Source organism: Brachionichthys hirsutus, chromosome 2, assembly GCF_040956055.1.
Source record: "Brachionichthys hirsutus isolate HB-005 chromosome 2, CSIRO-AGI_Bhir_v1, whole genome shotgun sequence".
NCBI classification, from domain to species: domain Eukaryota; kingdom Metazoa; phylum Chordata; class Actinopteri; order Lophiiformes; family Brachionichthyidae; genus Brachionichthys; species Brachionichthys hirsutus.
Genome location: NC_090898.1, coordinates 7,522,599 through 7,538,140, shown reverse-complemented (window position 1 = coordinate 7,538,140; position 15,542 = coordinate 7,522,599). Strand labels below are relative to the sequence as shown.

The 15,542-nt window shown below is 41.9% G+C and overlaps 1 protein-coding gene and 1 pseudogene across 1 annotated transcript; both read left to right on the top strand.

The window, feature by feature from the left end:
- Positions 1-1,260: 1,260 nt before the first annotated feature.
- LOC137907984 (homeobox protein HOX3-like) lies at positions 1,261-3,375 on the top strand (the record flags this gene model as incomplete). The annotated part of the gene is made up of 2 exons (XM_068752351.1): positions 1,261-1,603; positions 2,825-3,375. Coding segments are annotated over 2 exons (894 nt in total), but the record flags the coding sequence as incomplete, so codon positions are not given.
- An 8,818-nt stretch (positions 3,376-12,193) lies between these two features.
- Positions 12,194-15,542, top strand: part of LOC137907964 (uncharacterized) — a 23,352-nt pseudogene continuing 20,003 nt past the window's right edge.

The window sequence follows — 15,542 nt, the reverse complement described above, 5'->3', positions numbered from 1 at the left end:
CCACTTAAACTGATAAGAGACGCGCATGGGTGTCTGGATAATATCTTCCGCGCGTCTTTGTCCGTCCTGCCTGCAGCTTGAGGGATGTTTACTGTGAAAAGTGTCCACAGTGTTTGACTGTTTCCCCACAGAGCCACAGAAAGGGACACTTGATACTGTACAGCGGTGCCTGATTAATGCAAATGCGCGGAATTATGCTGTGGAAAACATCTTAAATGGTTGCCTCCTTTGTCTTTGTGTGGATAATGTCTGTCATGCCTTTGTTTGACCACTCCCAGTGAATCCTATTAAGTCAAGGCTAAACCTCTACTCAGACATATGCTGTATATTCAACGGGAAGCACGCCGATTTTTAAAGGACAGTTAAAATAGTTTCTAATTAATTATCAAATATAATCAGAGTTATTACTTTTTTTAGGCAAAGAGTAGCTTTATTGCTGAATTTTGAAGACAGAGAAGGTAATGGCAGGAAAAACGGGAGTTACTATTATTTATCAGTTTGTTCAGTTGAGTAAAAATGCTTCGTTGCAAAAATATATATTTTAAGCATCTAATATGATGATAAAATATACACAACAAAATGAGGGGGCACCGTTATTTTCCAGAATATCATCCCAGCTGGTATAGAGGTTGCCTATAGAGCAAGGATCGCCTCGCCTTTTCTGACTGAAAGCTTCAGGATGTGCAGCTGCAGGCGGCGATTCCTTCTAATAAGCGCGTCCTGACAAAAGAGCTAGTTCATGTAAAAAAACAAAATCAACACTGAGTGTCTAATGACACGTTCCTCACCACACTGTGATCTCTGTCTGTCTCCCTCCTCTGTGCCATTTTCCTCTCTCCGTGTAACCTTCCTCTACACTGATTGCTTAATTGTCGGTGTCGGCTTATAATCCGTTATATATATATACATATATATATATATTTTTTATTCCTATGTATAGGAACACTGGCTGCTCATAGTAATGCTGCCTGAAGAAATATCGCAGGAGCGTCTTCGTGCGTCCCAAATTGCCGGCGGATTTCGCAGCACCTCCGGAGCTCCGCCATTGGAGGACGGCCACACGTGACAGCGGCGCCCCTCTGGTAAATATTATTCAAATGCCACATTATTGCTCCAAGTGTTCTTCCCTCCATGCCTTTATACATTTACGTTAATTCTGATCGAATATTGGATCAACAGAATTCCAGGTCTTATGACTGTTGAGGGATTCCCGTTTCATTCATGTTTTTTTTTTATTATTTTTTTGAGACAGTCTGATTAACTGGGTTCGTGGACTCCCAACAGTCTGATCTCCTACTGCAGCTGCGTGGTAACAGTTTTGTTGTGAGCTCTGGACAAATGCCAAAACTAAGGGCGAGTGCAGGAGCTGGTGGAGATGGCCAAGAAGCAGAACTCAATCAGCAAAACATGACCTCTTCTGCTCATGTCAGTTCCAGGTTGAACTCAGGCAAGCAGTTTCAGCGCCCACTGGAGCCTCTGGTTCACTGCCATACCAAGGGCGAACTGGACATGAAGAGCGGGAGCTGCAGTCTACTCGCCATCTGCCACTCAGGAGTAATGTTTCCCTGGATGAATCCACGGACAACTAACTCTGAACAATCTGGTAACTGTGAATTTATTATAATTTACTTATTAACTATAATCGCTAAATATTGTTGACACAGTCTTCTTTGATGAGGGATCTGAATTTGTTGAAGTCACAAATCCCAGATTTGATGAGAATCCCTGCCACTCGAGCAGTGGATGTGCACCGACAGCTCTGAAATGTGACTTTATACAAGTTCAATCTTTTTCTAAAGAAGATTCTAAAATGCAGCCAGCTCCCAAGTATTTCATAATTTCAAAGTAAAGCAAGCAAAAGCGTCACTTGTCATGTGAGTCACCTTCATCATCCATCATTCAAAAAAAGTCTATTCATAGGATGTGAAGGCTCTTTCTTCTCTGAAGGTTTACTTAGTCTATGAATGAGTGTCATAGTCTTGTTTTTCCGGTCTTATTAACAGATTAATGGGGAAGGCATGGGGGGAGTGGTCTACACACACAAAAAATAAACTTGTATGCTGTTCTGGTGCCACTTCATTCACTGGTGCTTCTTTTAGCGCATCCATGCAATGAATCAGATCAGCCAGTCAACAATGACAATTATGTTTCAGTTGTTTTTGTGCAGAATCAGTTTTAACACAAAAGAAGAATCCCAGATATGTGGTTAAATACATGTAATATTTTAAACAGACATGTTCTTTTCGATTCAGTAGTACTCCATGTTATTCCATTACAAACAAGCTGGTACACAATGAGGAGGATGTAGTCTTGTTGTTAAAGTGCAGTTTTCACTGCAGGCCTTTATAAGTATAGCCATTAACCTCTGCATGGGATATTGTTATCAACAGGACAACAGGGCCCCAGAATGGCTCATATACGTGTCAAATGGAATCTCTAATGGTGGTTATTTTCAGGGGTGGTCCCAAGGTACCTTTTAAGTGACTGAGATGCGGCTTTGGCAGGTCTGCTTCCGTGTGTAGCTGTGATTAATGCAGCCTGTCAGGCAGTTGTAGTGCTGTCAGATGTTTTCCCCAGACTGTTTCTTCTGGAGGTAACTTTCCCCCGAACACATGACACAGTAGACAGCCAGTCTCGTGTAGTGCCTCTAGCTATGACTGAATGCACAGGAAGAGCAGAGGGCCCTATTCTGTCCCAGGTTGATTGGCTGAAGATTAACATGAGTCTTTCTGGCTCCTGAAGTCCTACTGCAAGGTAGACCTGTTAGATATGTGGTACTTGATTTCAACACCTCCTGTTCTTTATGTGCTCCCTCTCGCATCAGTCAGCGGCGGTGTGGTGGTGGGCCTGTCATCCGGACGAGGCCTTGGCGTCAGGAGGGAGAGAACAGCTTTCAGCAACAGCCAGTTGTTGGAGCTGGAGAAGGAGTTCCACTTAAGCCCCTACCTGTGCCGCCCTCGGAGGCTGGAGATGGCCGCCGGGCTGCAGCTGACCGATCGCCAGGTTAAGATCTGGTTTCAGAACCGCAGGGTGAGGTACAAGAAGGAGCACAAATACAGAACGGGAGCAGATATGCCCCAGTGGGCTCCCTGTGACCCCACCTTGAACATGAACTCATGTGAGGAGGACCTGAGGCTTCCGGTTGCATGTGTTGCTAGATCTTCATCGTCGTCCTCCTCCTCCTCCGAGCCGCACTTCATGGATTACGCTCCGATGCCCTCCTCTTTCTTTGGCTCTCACATTAGTGGCCAGTGTGTTCACCCTGTAGATCTGCCCTATTTGAGCTGCGTACCTCCATCTGTTGCAAATGGTCCACTGCCCACCAGTACAGGCATAGATAGTCATCACCATGCTGGCATTTCAAACTGGCTCTAGGGCCCCATTAGGGCCATCCCTCCCGTGCTCATCAAAACATAAATGATACATCCACTTTCACTTACTTATGAAAGATGGGAGTATGCCTGATTAGCATCTCTGAGTTGAAATCCCCTGAACATACTCGTTCAGCCTTCATGAAATATTTTAATTAAACTATGTAAGCATATCTTAATGAAAGGAGAGCTACAGTGCCATCATTTCTGCCTCTCAGGCATGGTAAGTTGAAAGCTGCAAGTCTTCAAAGTTGCTGCTCATATTGTACAGACACAGCATGCACAAGGCATATGAGCGATTCATTATTACACATTGTTTTGCTGTAATTTCGTGGCTCTTACATTTGTATCACCGTTGCATGTTTAATGCACGTGGGAATCACACACACACACACACACTGAGTGAGTTTTCTCTTTCTTTCTGTTGTCAGATAATAGCTAAGTGGTTGTCATATTTTCTAAGTGTCACATTAAACCTCTTTTTTCATTATGTATTTTGAATAAATGGTAATTTGTGTAAGATGCTTTAACAGTGAAGGAGCAGTATAATGTCCGTATTGAATGATGTTATATTTTTGTTAAAGCCATTAAAGGACACAGCAAATCTTTGATGCTGTTCTTGTTTAATGAAGTTGTTATAAACTGATACTTCCTTAATAAAAAACATTTGGGAAAAGTGTAGCTCTTGTGCAATGTTTACCCTACTCATAGCCGATTAGAATTGCATTTTTATTTCTTGCAGTATTTAATTGTAAAGGTTTCCTGGATTAGATCCCAAATGGGGAAAAAATGAGGGAGATCCAATAATAAAATTCAATGAATTTTCATCTTCATCGAAATCTCTACGGTATTGTTCATTCAAGTTGCACAATCTTAGCACATAAGTTTCTTCCTCTCTCCTATGCGTCCAACCTCCCCACCATTAATCAACGAGACAAGGCAGTCTTTCCGACACTCCAACCAGAAACTCTGAACCCACTGGGCACCATGACAAGATGCCTTACCTCCTCATTCTCTGCACTTTTCTTTTTAAAAAATCCAAATTGCAGTGCTGCAAGTTGGGACTGGTCTCCCTCAAAGAGAGCATGTTAGAAGTGCAGCTTAGAAGCCCTTTGAGCAGGCCACAACAGACCAATGAGATTCAATCACAGGTGACAACATATTATTAAAAACAAAAATGAGGATAGTTTGTAATTTTAACGACATACTCTTTGCCACTATAATAATAATAATAATGCGTTTGTCTTATATAGCGCTTTTCTGGACACGCAAAGATGCTTTACATCGTGCATTATTCATTCACTCCGTACCTGGTGGTGGTGACGCTACTACTGCAGCCACAGCTGCCCTGGGGCAGACTGCCAGGAGCAAGGCTGCCGATTTGCACCATCGGCTCTATAACAAGTCAGTTCACTGTAAAGGATAAGATGGAAACGTTAATCTCACCATGCTATTTTTAACTTGAGATTTTAAGATATGCATACTGCCTACAGGTTCTCTCTGGCTCATCAGTCATTATACTGAGAAGACAGACAGAGATTAAACCTTGTTTTACATTTGATTGCAAGAACCAAAGCACCAATATTCCAAACAGAACCGTAAACTCTTTTTGGACACGCTGAAAGTTTTATATCAGTGGCCTTACTGTAAATAAGCTGTCAGAGTAAAATACTGACAGCTGTGAAATCGGGGCGCTTCAGAGGAAACCGATCCTGTGCCGGTCCAAGATGGAAGGACTCAATGCTCCAAATGTATTACCTAATGAGCCTGTGGATCAGCTTTCATTTGGTAAGAATTTGACACCACTTTCAGCAGGTCTCAGTAGGTGTCACGGGAGCAATATTGAAGCTAAAAGTGTTGAATAAAAGAAATGCTTCACATCTGTAAGAAAGAGATGATGACAGCTGAGAAATTAAAGAAAACAAATGTAAGAGTTGTTCATCCACAAAGACACAAATAGACGTCAGATTGTGAAGGAGAAGAAGCAGACAGTGTTGGATTCCTGAGATTCTTGGAAATGCCAAGTGATTTATGGTGTTAATGGTGCTGAGGCTCACCATATTCTCTTTCTAGACGCACCCACACACTAAAGTGCAGTAATTCTGAGCATAGGGTCAAGGGGGGAACCCCAAGGGTCACGGCAAGCCCCTTACCACCAGGGCCCCACTGCAAGTGGGAACACATCAACATTAAGTTAGCCAGTTGTTCTCACTTCTATTAGCAGCTAAAGACATTATTTTCTTTTTGCTCACTTGACCTCCTCATTCGATGACATCTGTTTCACAAGGAATATCCACAAATCCTAAAAGCCCTGCGCATTTCTTTTAATTGTGGGATTAGATCAGACAGGAGTGATGCATTATGTGGATCTGTGAAGTGATAAATGATGCACGTTATGGTGCCATGAAACCAGCTTTAGTTACGGTCCATCATTAATTTTAAAATGTTTTGTGTTGATTCCTTTACAGTGACTGATGTACCACTGTCCCATATGCAGCTGTTGCTAAACTGATTTTGGGGTTAGATTTGAAAAATGCTCTGTGCATATATTTTGTAAAATGCCATGAAAATAAAACTGCTGTCTCTCACAAAGATATGTTTGAAGCAACTTATTTGCCTCTGTTATTCACCTACAGCATGAATCTTACCCTACCATCAGAATAATCTGTTGGTCTTTATTGTTAGAGCGAATAATAATTTGGTGTGCATACCCTCACTGTAAAGTGGCTGCGTTCTACATGGACAAAATGTATTTAATCCGATCAGCGTTCGGATTAAAATTATGACCGGATGCCCTGTGTTCATGGACCCTAAAAACCCGTTTGCGCTGTTACTGTCCTCCTTCCATATGTTTGTCTCAGATTTTGACCAGTTCTGTCTTTCGCCCGCTCCGCTCCAACTAGATAATAACATACGCCCGTCACAGACATGCGCAGTAAGGGCGGCTTGTACCGACACATCGAAATAAGCGTTTTCATGTGCCCCGATCGGATTATCAATTGTTATAAATCACCGCTCTCGATCGGAATAAAAATCATGATCGGATTGAACTTCAACGGGTCAGACTAATCTGATTTGGGTGTGTACATGAAGCATTTTTATTCTGATCAGGTTTTTAATCCGATTAAATGTGTCCATGTAAACGCAGCCTAATGATCAAGACATTCCACAAAATGCTTATATTTTGTGGAGACTTCCAGTTTCTTTTTCACAGGACACTTTGACAAAGAGGTGTAATTAGAGCAAAACATGAGTGAGATCAGTTTTACTTTGACAGACTTGACATCAACCCTCAATCAAAAAAGAACCTTCTCATGGAACCATTGTGCATGTCAAGTCAAAAGGTGTAGACTAAGCACACAGCATGTGGAGTTTCCGATCATCGCCGCTTTAAATCACTTCAGAATGTCAGAATACAAGGCGAGGCTCAAGATGGCCATCAAAACAATGGATCAGATGAGAAACCCAGCTTCACACATATTTCCAGTACCTCTTGAGCATTGCACGGAATGTTACATTAGGTTTTATCCACAGTTATTAAGAAAATGAATGTTTCAAGTGTTCCTTTAGCCTATCAAAGAGGCCAATTAGCAAATGAGAGTTGTCACAATAAATAAAACCTGGAGAAATATGTTGCCATGAGTTATTTCCAGTGCATTTCTGACCTGAGAAATGGTAACATCAACAGAAACAGACTGCTATTTGAATTTCTGATGTCAGCTGTGTGCTGTGTGTTTCTCACATCGCGTTGCCAGACTGCAGAATTTACTATAACCTAATGGACACAGTGTCAAAGAAGATCAATAGTTTTACTTTGAATTACAATGCTTGAGGATTCAGTGATTTCTGTAATGAAATATATGTAAAGACATCTCACAGTCATACTTTGATCCATTACAGAGGGGAACCCTGAACTTTTATGCCTGGTCTTTAGGAGCTTTTGTTCTTTTTATGACCTATTAACCTTCTCAACCTTTCCCTCCACCGTAGTAACTGCTGCCCAACAGTCTCTCCAGGTGCTTGTTGCTCAAGAAAATTGTTAAGTATCAATTTCCTGTGTCACCTTTATGGGTTTTATTTATTTGTCTGCTCCTTCATGTGGAACAGAGCTTGAGCATTACTCAGGTAGATGGATTATAACTCAACTGCTACGACTCATCAATCTTGGAAATTTGACTTCCTGAATCTCATACAACTGTTACTGTCATATTATGGCACGACATTATCAAGATCAATGACATTTTAAATGCTTCCCAGTTAAGGATGATCGGTGACAATAAAAAAGGTAAGCTGGTGATGAAACTGTCTCAGCTGTGGTGAGCTCCTCTGTGAAAAGTGAGAGAGTCAACCGCTGAAGCTCCCTTCTCCCACCGAAGAGCTAAATGAATGAACTTGTAATCTCAACAGTCACTGCTAAATGTCACATGTTGACCATTATTGATTTCTCAAGGAGTATTTAACACCCAATGGCTTCATCACACGGAATCTGATCAATGTGTTTTCTTTTTTTTGGTTGTTCTTACGTAAAAAACTGCACTGAAATATCTCACTGACAGATAGCATTCACAGCGAGGAAAATACATCAGAAAACTGATGTTTGGAAATTGTAAATACATAAATAGATAAAGCTAAATAAATAGAACATTTCTGACAAAACAATAACTCATACCGTACAGCCAAACATTATATTTTAAGACAGATTACTTTATTTTATATTGTACTGGCAAGACCAAAGTCTCTGCAGATGCATGTCAGTCTGAATTTCAGAGAAATGTATAAAATAATTCACAAGACATCTGGAATATTTCCTTTTGATGGAGTACCCATAAAATCAGGTTTAATTTCACTTTCACAGTGTAAACTTTATGTAGCATCAATGAGGAGCAGCATCAAGCTGACAGACAACGTGTCACTGTCAGTCAGAGAGAAATGAGAGAAATCTGAATAACCTTAAAGATGCCTAATTGGAAATATAATATATTTATATCCCATATTTATAGTATTGCAAATATCCTAAAGCCTGCTTCCCATGTACCTCTCACTTCCAAACTTTTCCCAGAGTGCAGTGTTTCTGAACAAGCCTCTTGTATATCTCAGCAGAAGATTTTTTTGTCATTAATAATGGTGTAATTTTTTCCATCAGCATTTTGTTATTAAACATGATTAGCATGCAAAGACGAATACTGATCTGCATTGTGAAGAGGCAGGGGATGTTTAACCAAGAAAAAAAAAAAAACACTGCTTCTCTTTCCCTGCAGTGAGAACAATGCAGCATGAGGGAGACGATTACAGGCTCTGCTGCAATGATGAACATACCCTCCTGTTTCATGTTTAACCCCACTCATTTCCCCCAGTGAGAACTCTGGAAACACACAAGTGTACGCAGCAGCTTGGGGGGAAGATGACTGATGGCATGTTGTCATGATGTTTGGGATTCTGCCGACTCGAAAACATCTTGGCTCGCTGAAGCTGTGAAGCGCTACGGCACATACTACAGGCTATTGTTGAAAAGTCCTGGTATTAGCAAAGAATTGCTTCATTGTCACACTGTTGAGCCGTTATCTGTAATGTCTTCACCCATTTGCACGGTATATTACATTGGATTTATGATTATGTTCATGTTCTTTGACAGATTTCATAACATTCAACAAAGCAAGAACAATTATCAGACCTTTACACCGTTAGCCAATGGATTTTATTTTAATGTTGTTTTCCAGTGGTATTCCCTGGATTGTGTGTGGGCCACTGAGCCAAACGTTAGTGCTGACATCACCATTTTTCAAAATATGTCAATACTTGAGAAACATGGACATGCTCTATCAATCATATAGATAGCCATCTTTCAACCGGTCAATGCGCGACACTTGAATATCTCTCTTTGTGACTGTGGCCTTTTCCTTCTCTTGCCTTACTAAAACACATTCCTATCACAGCTCCATCAAGATGCCGTGTTAATGAGCATCAGTTCCATAAACATAACATAGATGGCTATCATCATGCAGTGAACGCTCTTGCTGGTGGTGACGGTCATCTGTCAGCAATGGTTAATTCCAGCATCTGATGAGGGTCAAGAGCTGGTGTATAACGAGGCCCCGGCAGCGCTGGGTGGCCGTAGACATGGTTCGAGTGTCTACAGCAGTCGTAGCATCAGGATGTGGGTTAAATTCAAAGCATGGAGGCAATCCAAGCACGAACCATCCTTGTCCCACGGCCTCATGCTGCCTATTGTCACACATCAGAGGATGGATGCAAAACAAATTAACATCAGTCAATATGGTCTCCGTTGGCCTGCCTCCTGCAGCCAGCCAAGTGCTGCCATGTTTACCTCACCTCCAGTCAAAACAATAGAGACAATGATCATGGTGGAAATGCCTGCGCTGAGATTTAAGGTGGTTTCGGAGAGGGATATTCACATTTGTCCGCGTGTAAATGGAGTTCAGAATTTGGTTTCAGGGAAATCAAATTCAAATTTGCGGGATCCATTTCACTGAAATTGTGAGATTATTCTCTTTCTTATCTCTAAAACATCTCAATATAATTTGTTGTTTAGGGGGTACAAGCTGTCCAGAGGATGGAGCTGCAGCTTAACGTCACTTGTGTTTTTTTAATGTGATAATATAACTTCTGTTGCATAAAGGTGTTGAGCAGTGATGTGGAACATCACTTCAAATATGTTAATCAAACATATGGCACAAACAGGGATTGCTCTGCTGAAAAAAGGTTACTTACTTGTAGCCTAAATGTAATTTGACTACGTTATAGGGCTGTAATAGACTGAGACTGCTACCTTTTTGTTTTTTACAAATTCGTTTGCATACGAGGAGGGAAGGAATGGCTCACACCTGTTTTCCCCTTCGTCTCCTTCTCCTTTTTACCCTCTCTGCAACACCCCCCCCCCCCCCCCCCCCACCTTGCTGAAAGCCATTACAGAAATACAATTTCTAATACCTCCGCACAGGTCTTCGATCGACTGCAAACAAATTTATATTCAGGAGGTAAACAGAAAGCTGCAGAGATTTATTTATTGAGTGTGGAGGAGAGAAACAAGCCAGCGCGTGAACCCTGAGTAACCTCCGAGCTGACATGAAGATGGATCAGTGCGCCCTGCGAATGCATGAAGAGAAGGGATATATTGCACTCAGTCATTCAGCACATCGCTGCCTCTAGAATCCCATTAAATCCCACAGCTGGGACGCCATATTTATGTGTAGTCAGAATGCAGTTAGAAGTTGTTCATTACGCTGACATTTTTCGTGATTTCTGGAGACTTATATTATTACGCTGTTCAAATAAATGGACAATGTGGTTAGCCGTTCTGTTTTTATCACGCGTGACAGGTGATGATTTCAATTATTAATAGTAAATAATAATAATAATAATAACAATAGAAAAATAAGAAGAATAATGTAGTGTTTAATCCAAATATCCCATGCATAATTATTGTACAATTATTCCAATGTATGTCTTATAAATAATTAAATGCAGTTGGATGGATTTCGTCAACCTTTGAGGTCTTCTACAGCAGGGCCAGCCAGACATTTCACTTCACACAACATGATTATGTCATAATATTATTATATTATTACTTTTTACCTAAATATGTGCACGCAGGCTGAGCAACACGCAGCAATGTGGATTTGAAAGTAGGTCACCGAAGTTGAGGGGGGGGGGGTACTGCACTGTGGAGCTCTTTGACATTTCCTTCTGTACTTGCTGAGCTGCCGGCGGAGTTTGCATCGACTGTTGCACCAAAGCACAGTTCACTTGCATTATTTGCATGCTCTTTAAGAGCAGTGACCCGATAGCCCTGAACTCGCATGCATTATTTCCAACTCATCGGTGTGTAGTTTGCAAGTGCATATTTGTTTAGTCACACAGGTTTACATAGCAGAATGTCATGTTGCTTGCACATGCATGAAATGTACCAGAGTGATTCATCACTTAGATGTGTTTGGGAGAAATGTACAGAGCTAAAAACAGATTTTTGGGCTCTTACATATGGACGTGATACTTTTTGGCAGAAGGATCAGATATTGTAGAGAGGAGTTGCTTTAACTTATAGCATGCATGTCCTGTCTGTTTCAACTTTTATCTCAGACCGGAGCCACGCAGTGCTTCGTATTTGTTGGAGGCTAATTACAAATCTGCCGCCACTGAACTTCTAAATACCAGCTGTCACGACCTCTGAACCCATTAAGTGTGTCTTTCACATGACCTAAGCTCTTTGCTAAAGATGGCCTCAGGTTTTGAAGAAGCCCTGGGAAATTTACATAAACCATTAGCTATATGTCTACATTATGTTAATCATCTTTTGGGAAAAGAAGTTCTCATTGTTGTTGTGAAAAATAATAAAAATCAAAGAATTTGACCCAAAAGACATTTCTCTTGAGACCAATTTTTTTTTTAATCTGACGTCACAGCCTACCTGGGCTCGGGAAGGCCCACATATATTTGTGACGATGACGATGAACATTCTGCTGCTACCCCCCCCCCCCCCCCCCCCCCCCCACTGTGACCTGCGTCTTTGTGACACCATCAAAAATCTTAACCATAAATGCGTTTCTCAATATTATTCCGATAATCCGTGTTGTCCTCTCGAATAACAGAGATGTCCATGCAGCTATTGGCCGAGACAAGGAGGGCACGTCATCCCTATCAATCAGGGACTGCTGATTTCTGCTGTGAGGAATGTCCCCTCGGTCGTCCAGCCGCCTGAGAGGCCGGGCATGAAGTCAAACCCCGTCCAATGATTACGCAGGAAGAAGTGATAATGACTACCTATCAAGAGTTTAACGGCCAAAGGGGAGAGTAGCCCTCTGTTCATGGGCTGCTGCCGAGCTAAAGAGGCCATAAACCGGGACCTGGACGGCAGGACCGATCCTAATCTCGGCAGTCGTGCTGAGGCGGGGAAACTGGATGTTGGAGCACAGCCTGCAGGCTTGAATATACCGCATCCCCGGCGCTTAACTCTCTCCAATAGTTTGACTCTGTGCGCTTCTTTGGAAAGCCCTCCTCCAGCGTGGGAGCTCTCTCGAGGGCTTCTCTACACCGGCCTGCCCCCCACTCGTCCCGTGTCCCCTGGCGGCGCAGGGCGAAGAGGCAGGGGTTGTCCTGGACACGGATGCTGTGCGTAAAATAGCAAACGAAGCGCTCCCATCCCCGTTTTGAGTCACTTACCAGTGCATTTTTCAAATCGACTCCCGTATCGGCCCTGAGACTGACGTCGCCGCGGGGGGAGTTCAACTGCATCGGACTGGAATCACAACAAAAGGTGGACGTAAACAGTCAAACTTTTGAATGGATGAGGGTGAAGAGGAGTCAGCGCCGGACCGGTAAGTTTATGCAAAGAGGGGCGCAAGAGAGGAGATAAAGGAAGCTTAAGATGTAATTGTACGGAGGGGGGGGGGGGGGGGGAGGATTAATATTACGCGTGTGGAAAAGTTTTGGGCAAAGTTTTGTCTTCGGGATTGGAAAAAGATTGTGGGACTTGCACTAATTACTCCGTCATCAACAAAAACAACGCAAACAATGTATTATTTGTACTTTACAAATGTTTGAAGGGGTAACATCCGATGTGCGCTCGGCGAGCCATAAGCGCGCCATAAGCGCACGAGAATTCGGTTGCTCTTTCCTTAATGTCAGTGAGTAGATTCAACATTTGTGCTCCACCTGCTGTACACAAGAGGAGGGTGAAGCGCAACGAAAGGCCTGCGCGGAGCCACAGTGTATCTTTGAAGACATAAAATGTTTAATTATTTACATTTTCCCTTCTAAGCAGCAGTCTCTGAATTATGCAGCAGACCGCTGCCTGTCGAGACTCACAGGAAGTTGAGTAAAACTTACTCTTCTAAGCTGGAGTGCTCCCCGAGTATTGATTAGTTGTCTGTTTGTAATGAAAGCTCCTCTGTATTGATTTCAGTTTGCAGCACCTTTACATGTGTCCACCTTTTTAACATAATTGCTGTCACAGATCATCATTTCCCTGACTGATGAGGCCTGGGCAGAGAGCCCACAGAAAAGTACATCCCAGGCTTTAAAAAAAAAAAAAATCAAAAATACCTATAGCCTACTAATGTGAAAAATACCTATCAATCCTCAATTTTATACGAGTTACATTTAGATCCTTCATTTGATCACTATTGTCAGATGACTGACTGGCCAGTGGACTTGAGTTAGGTTTCATACATTTTAGATGGATGAAGATTTACTACAATGGTGCGCCAGTCTCTTTCTCTTCTTCACAGCAGTCTCTGTATATTTATAAGCAAACGTTCAGTGACCAAAGATGCAGGTTTGCAAATTTGTGGTAAAAGGCCTATGCAATGCAACTGCTGCAAAAATCCTCATTAACATTCATCACATACAGTATATGATGCTGCAGCACTATGTCGTCACAAGTGACCGGTGTTGTACTGTATGATGCGACACATCTACAATGTCCATCTTATTATGTCCTTGATGTAAGGTAAAATCTCAGATGAATAAGTAAATTATGCATATTCACACCGTTTGTAGATCATAACACCTGATTAAGGCAGAATTAATGTCAAAATATGGTGTCACCTTTGACCTAATAAATTCAGACGAACAGAGATATGCATTCACACACTTTGATAACAATTTCCTCGTGTTCCTGCTCTCAGAGAAGCAATTATTGAGATAAATATCGTAATGTTTTAAGCTGCAACAGACAAAAAAAACCTATAATTTCTAGCTATTACTGAACCTTCCTTCACCTATTTCAAAAATTTAGATCAGGGGTAAACATTTCTCTGATTAAGCCAGTCTGAGGGAGGAAAAAAAAGGTCATGAAAACACATTTCACTGCTACAGGAGTCACTTTATACATAAAGCACAATAGCCACTTCGTCTGATCCAAATCCATGCACCTCAGAAAGCCATTTGCTCACACCCACGCACACTTTCCTCTCAGTACAGTGTATCTTTGTAACCTCTTTCTGCATCTCTCTGAAGGGGATTGTCTGTAGGAGTAACTCATTAGTGCTACTGTGCAACTTGTAAAAGATTCATTAGTGAAAGTATACTTTCACTTGGAAGTTGTATCAGTCTTTCCACAAAACAAAGTCTCGCGTATCCTTCCATGTTGAAAGGCCTCCACAGACGTGCCGAAACCTGATCTCCTGGCTCAGTGTATACACTCCCAGTGCGTCATTCTTCAATTATGCTTTGACAGCACCTGAATTACTGTGGGCTGGATGCCCAGATGACTAAGGCAATGTGTATCGATCTGTAGCATTTCTTCTTCTCTCTCCTTGGCTTGGAAGGCCCTTCATTCCCTTTGCAGGCTGCCTATTTTTAAGTGTGCAAGTCATTCCTCAAATATTTGGTTTGATTCTTTTATGCCTTCTGGCCGGCATCAGTTCTATTATCTTTGGTGCCATTAATCAGCATGTGCCTGTGATTTGCACTCCTGAAAGCTGAAGTTCATAATTATGTTCCTCTAGATTGGCTCTTTGCATTCACTGCCTTCTAATTCTCAGGCTCCGCTATCTTGGCATTCATTTTTTTAAAGCATAGATGTCGGCATTTATCCCATAACTGACCTTTCCATCTGCTATGCTTATCCGAGTGGCTCGAGGCCTCTTAACCTTCCTCTCTATGAATTGTGGCGGTGGGAGACTTTACTTTACTGATTCCTTTCTGCAGCAGCAGCATATTTCCTTACAGCCAAAGGCTCACTGACAGCTTAGCCACGACGTCAGTGATGTAAAATCAAGATATAGCTGCCTGACATTCATTGCACATAAGTAGCGCTGATGACACTTTAAAGCGTGACCCAGAAACCTCAGAGGAAAGATTTGCAACGTTTATCATTAACGCAGTGTTTTTAAAAGATTTCTGAACTGTCTGTCAATGACACAGAAAGGCCCAAAGACAGATTGTTGATGATTGATGTGAATACAGTTAACGGACCAAAGGTTGTTGTCGTTTTTTTGAATAGCCAAATATTTATCTGACTGTTCTACATCTCTATAATATGCAAAAGCACATTTTATTCTAGTGTTTGGTTAACTTACTGGAGGACTCAGTCCAAATCTCCATTTTTCAGCCTCTAGTTTGTGACGTTGTTGAGTTGAGATCGTGTTGTACTACACGTGTTTCTTTTATTATGTCCATGCTTGTAGATAACACACAATTCCCCATCCACCT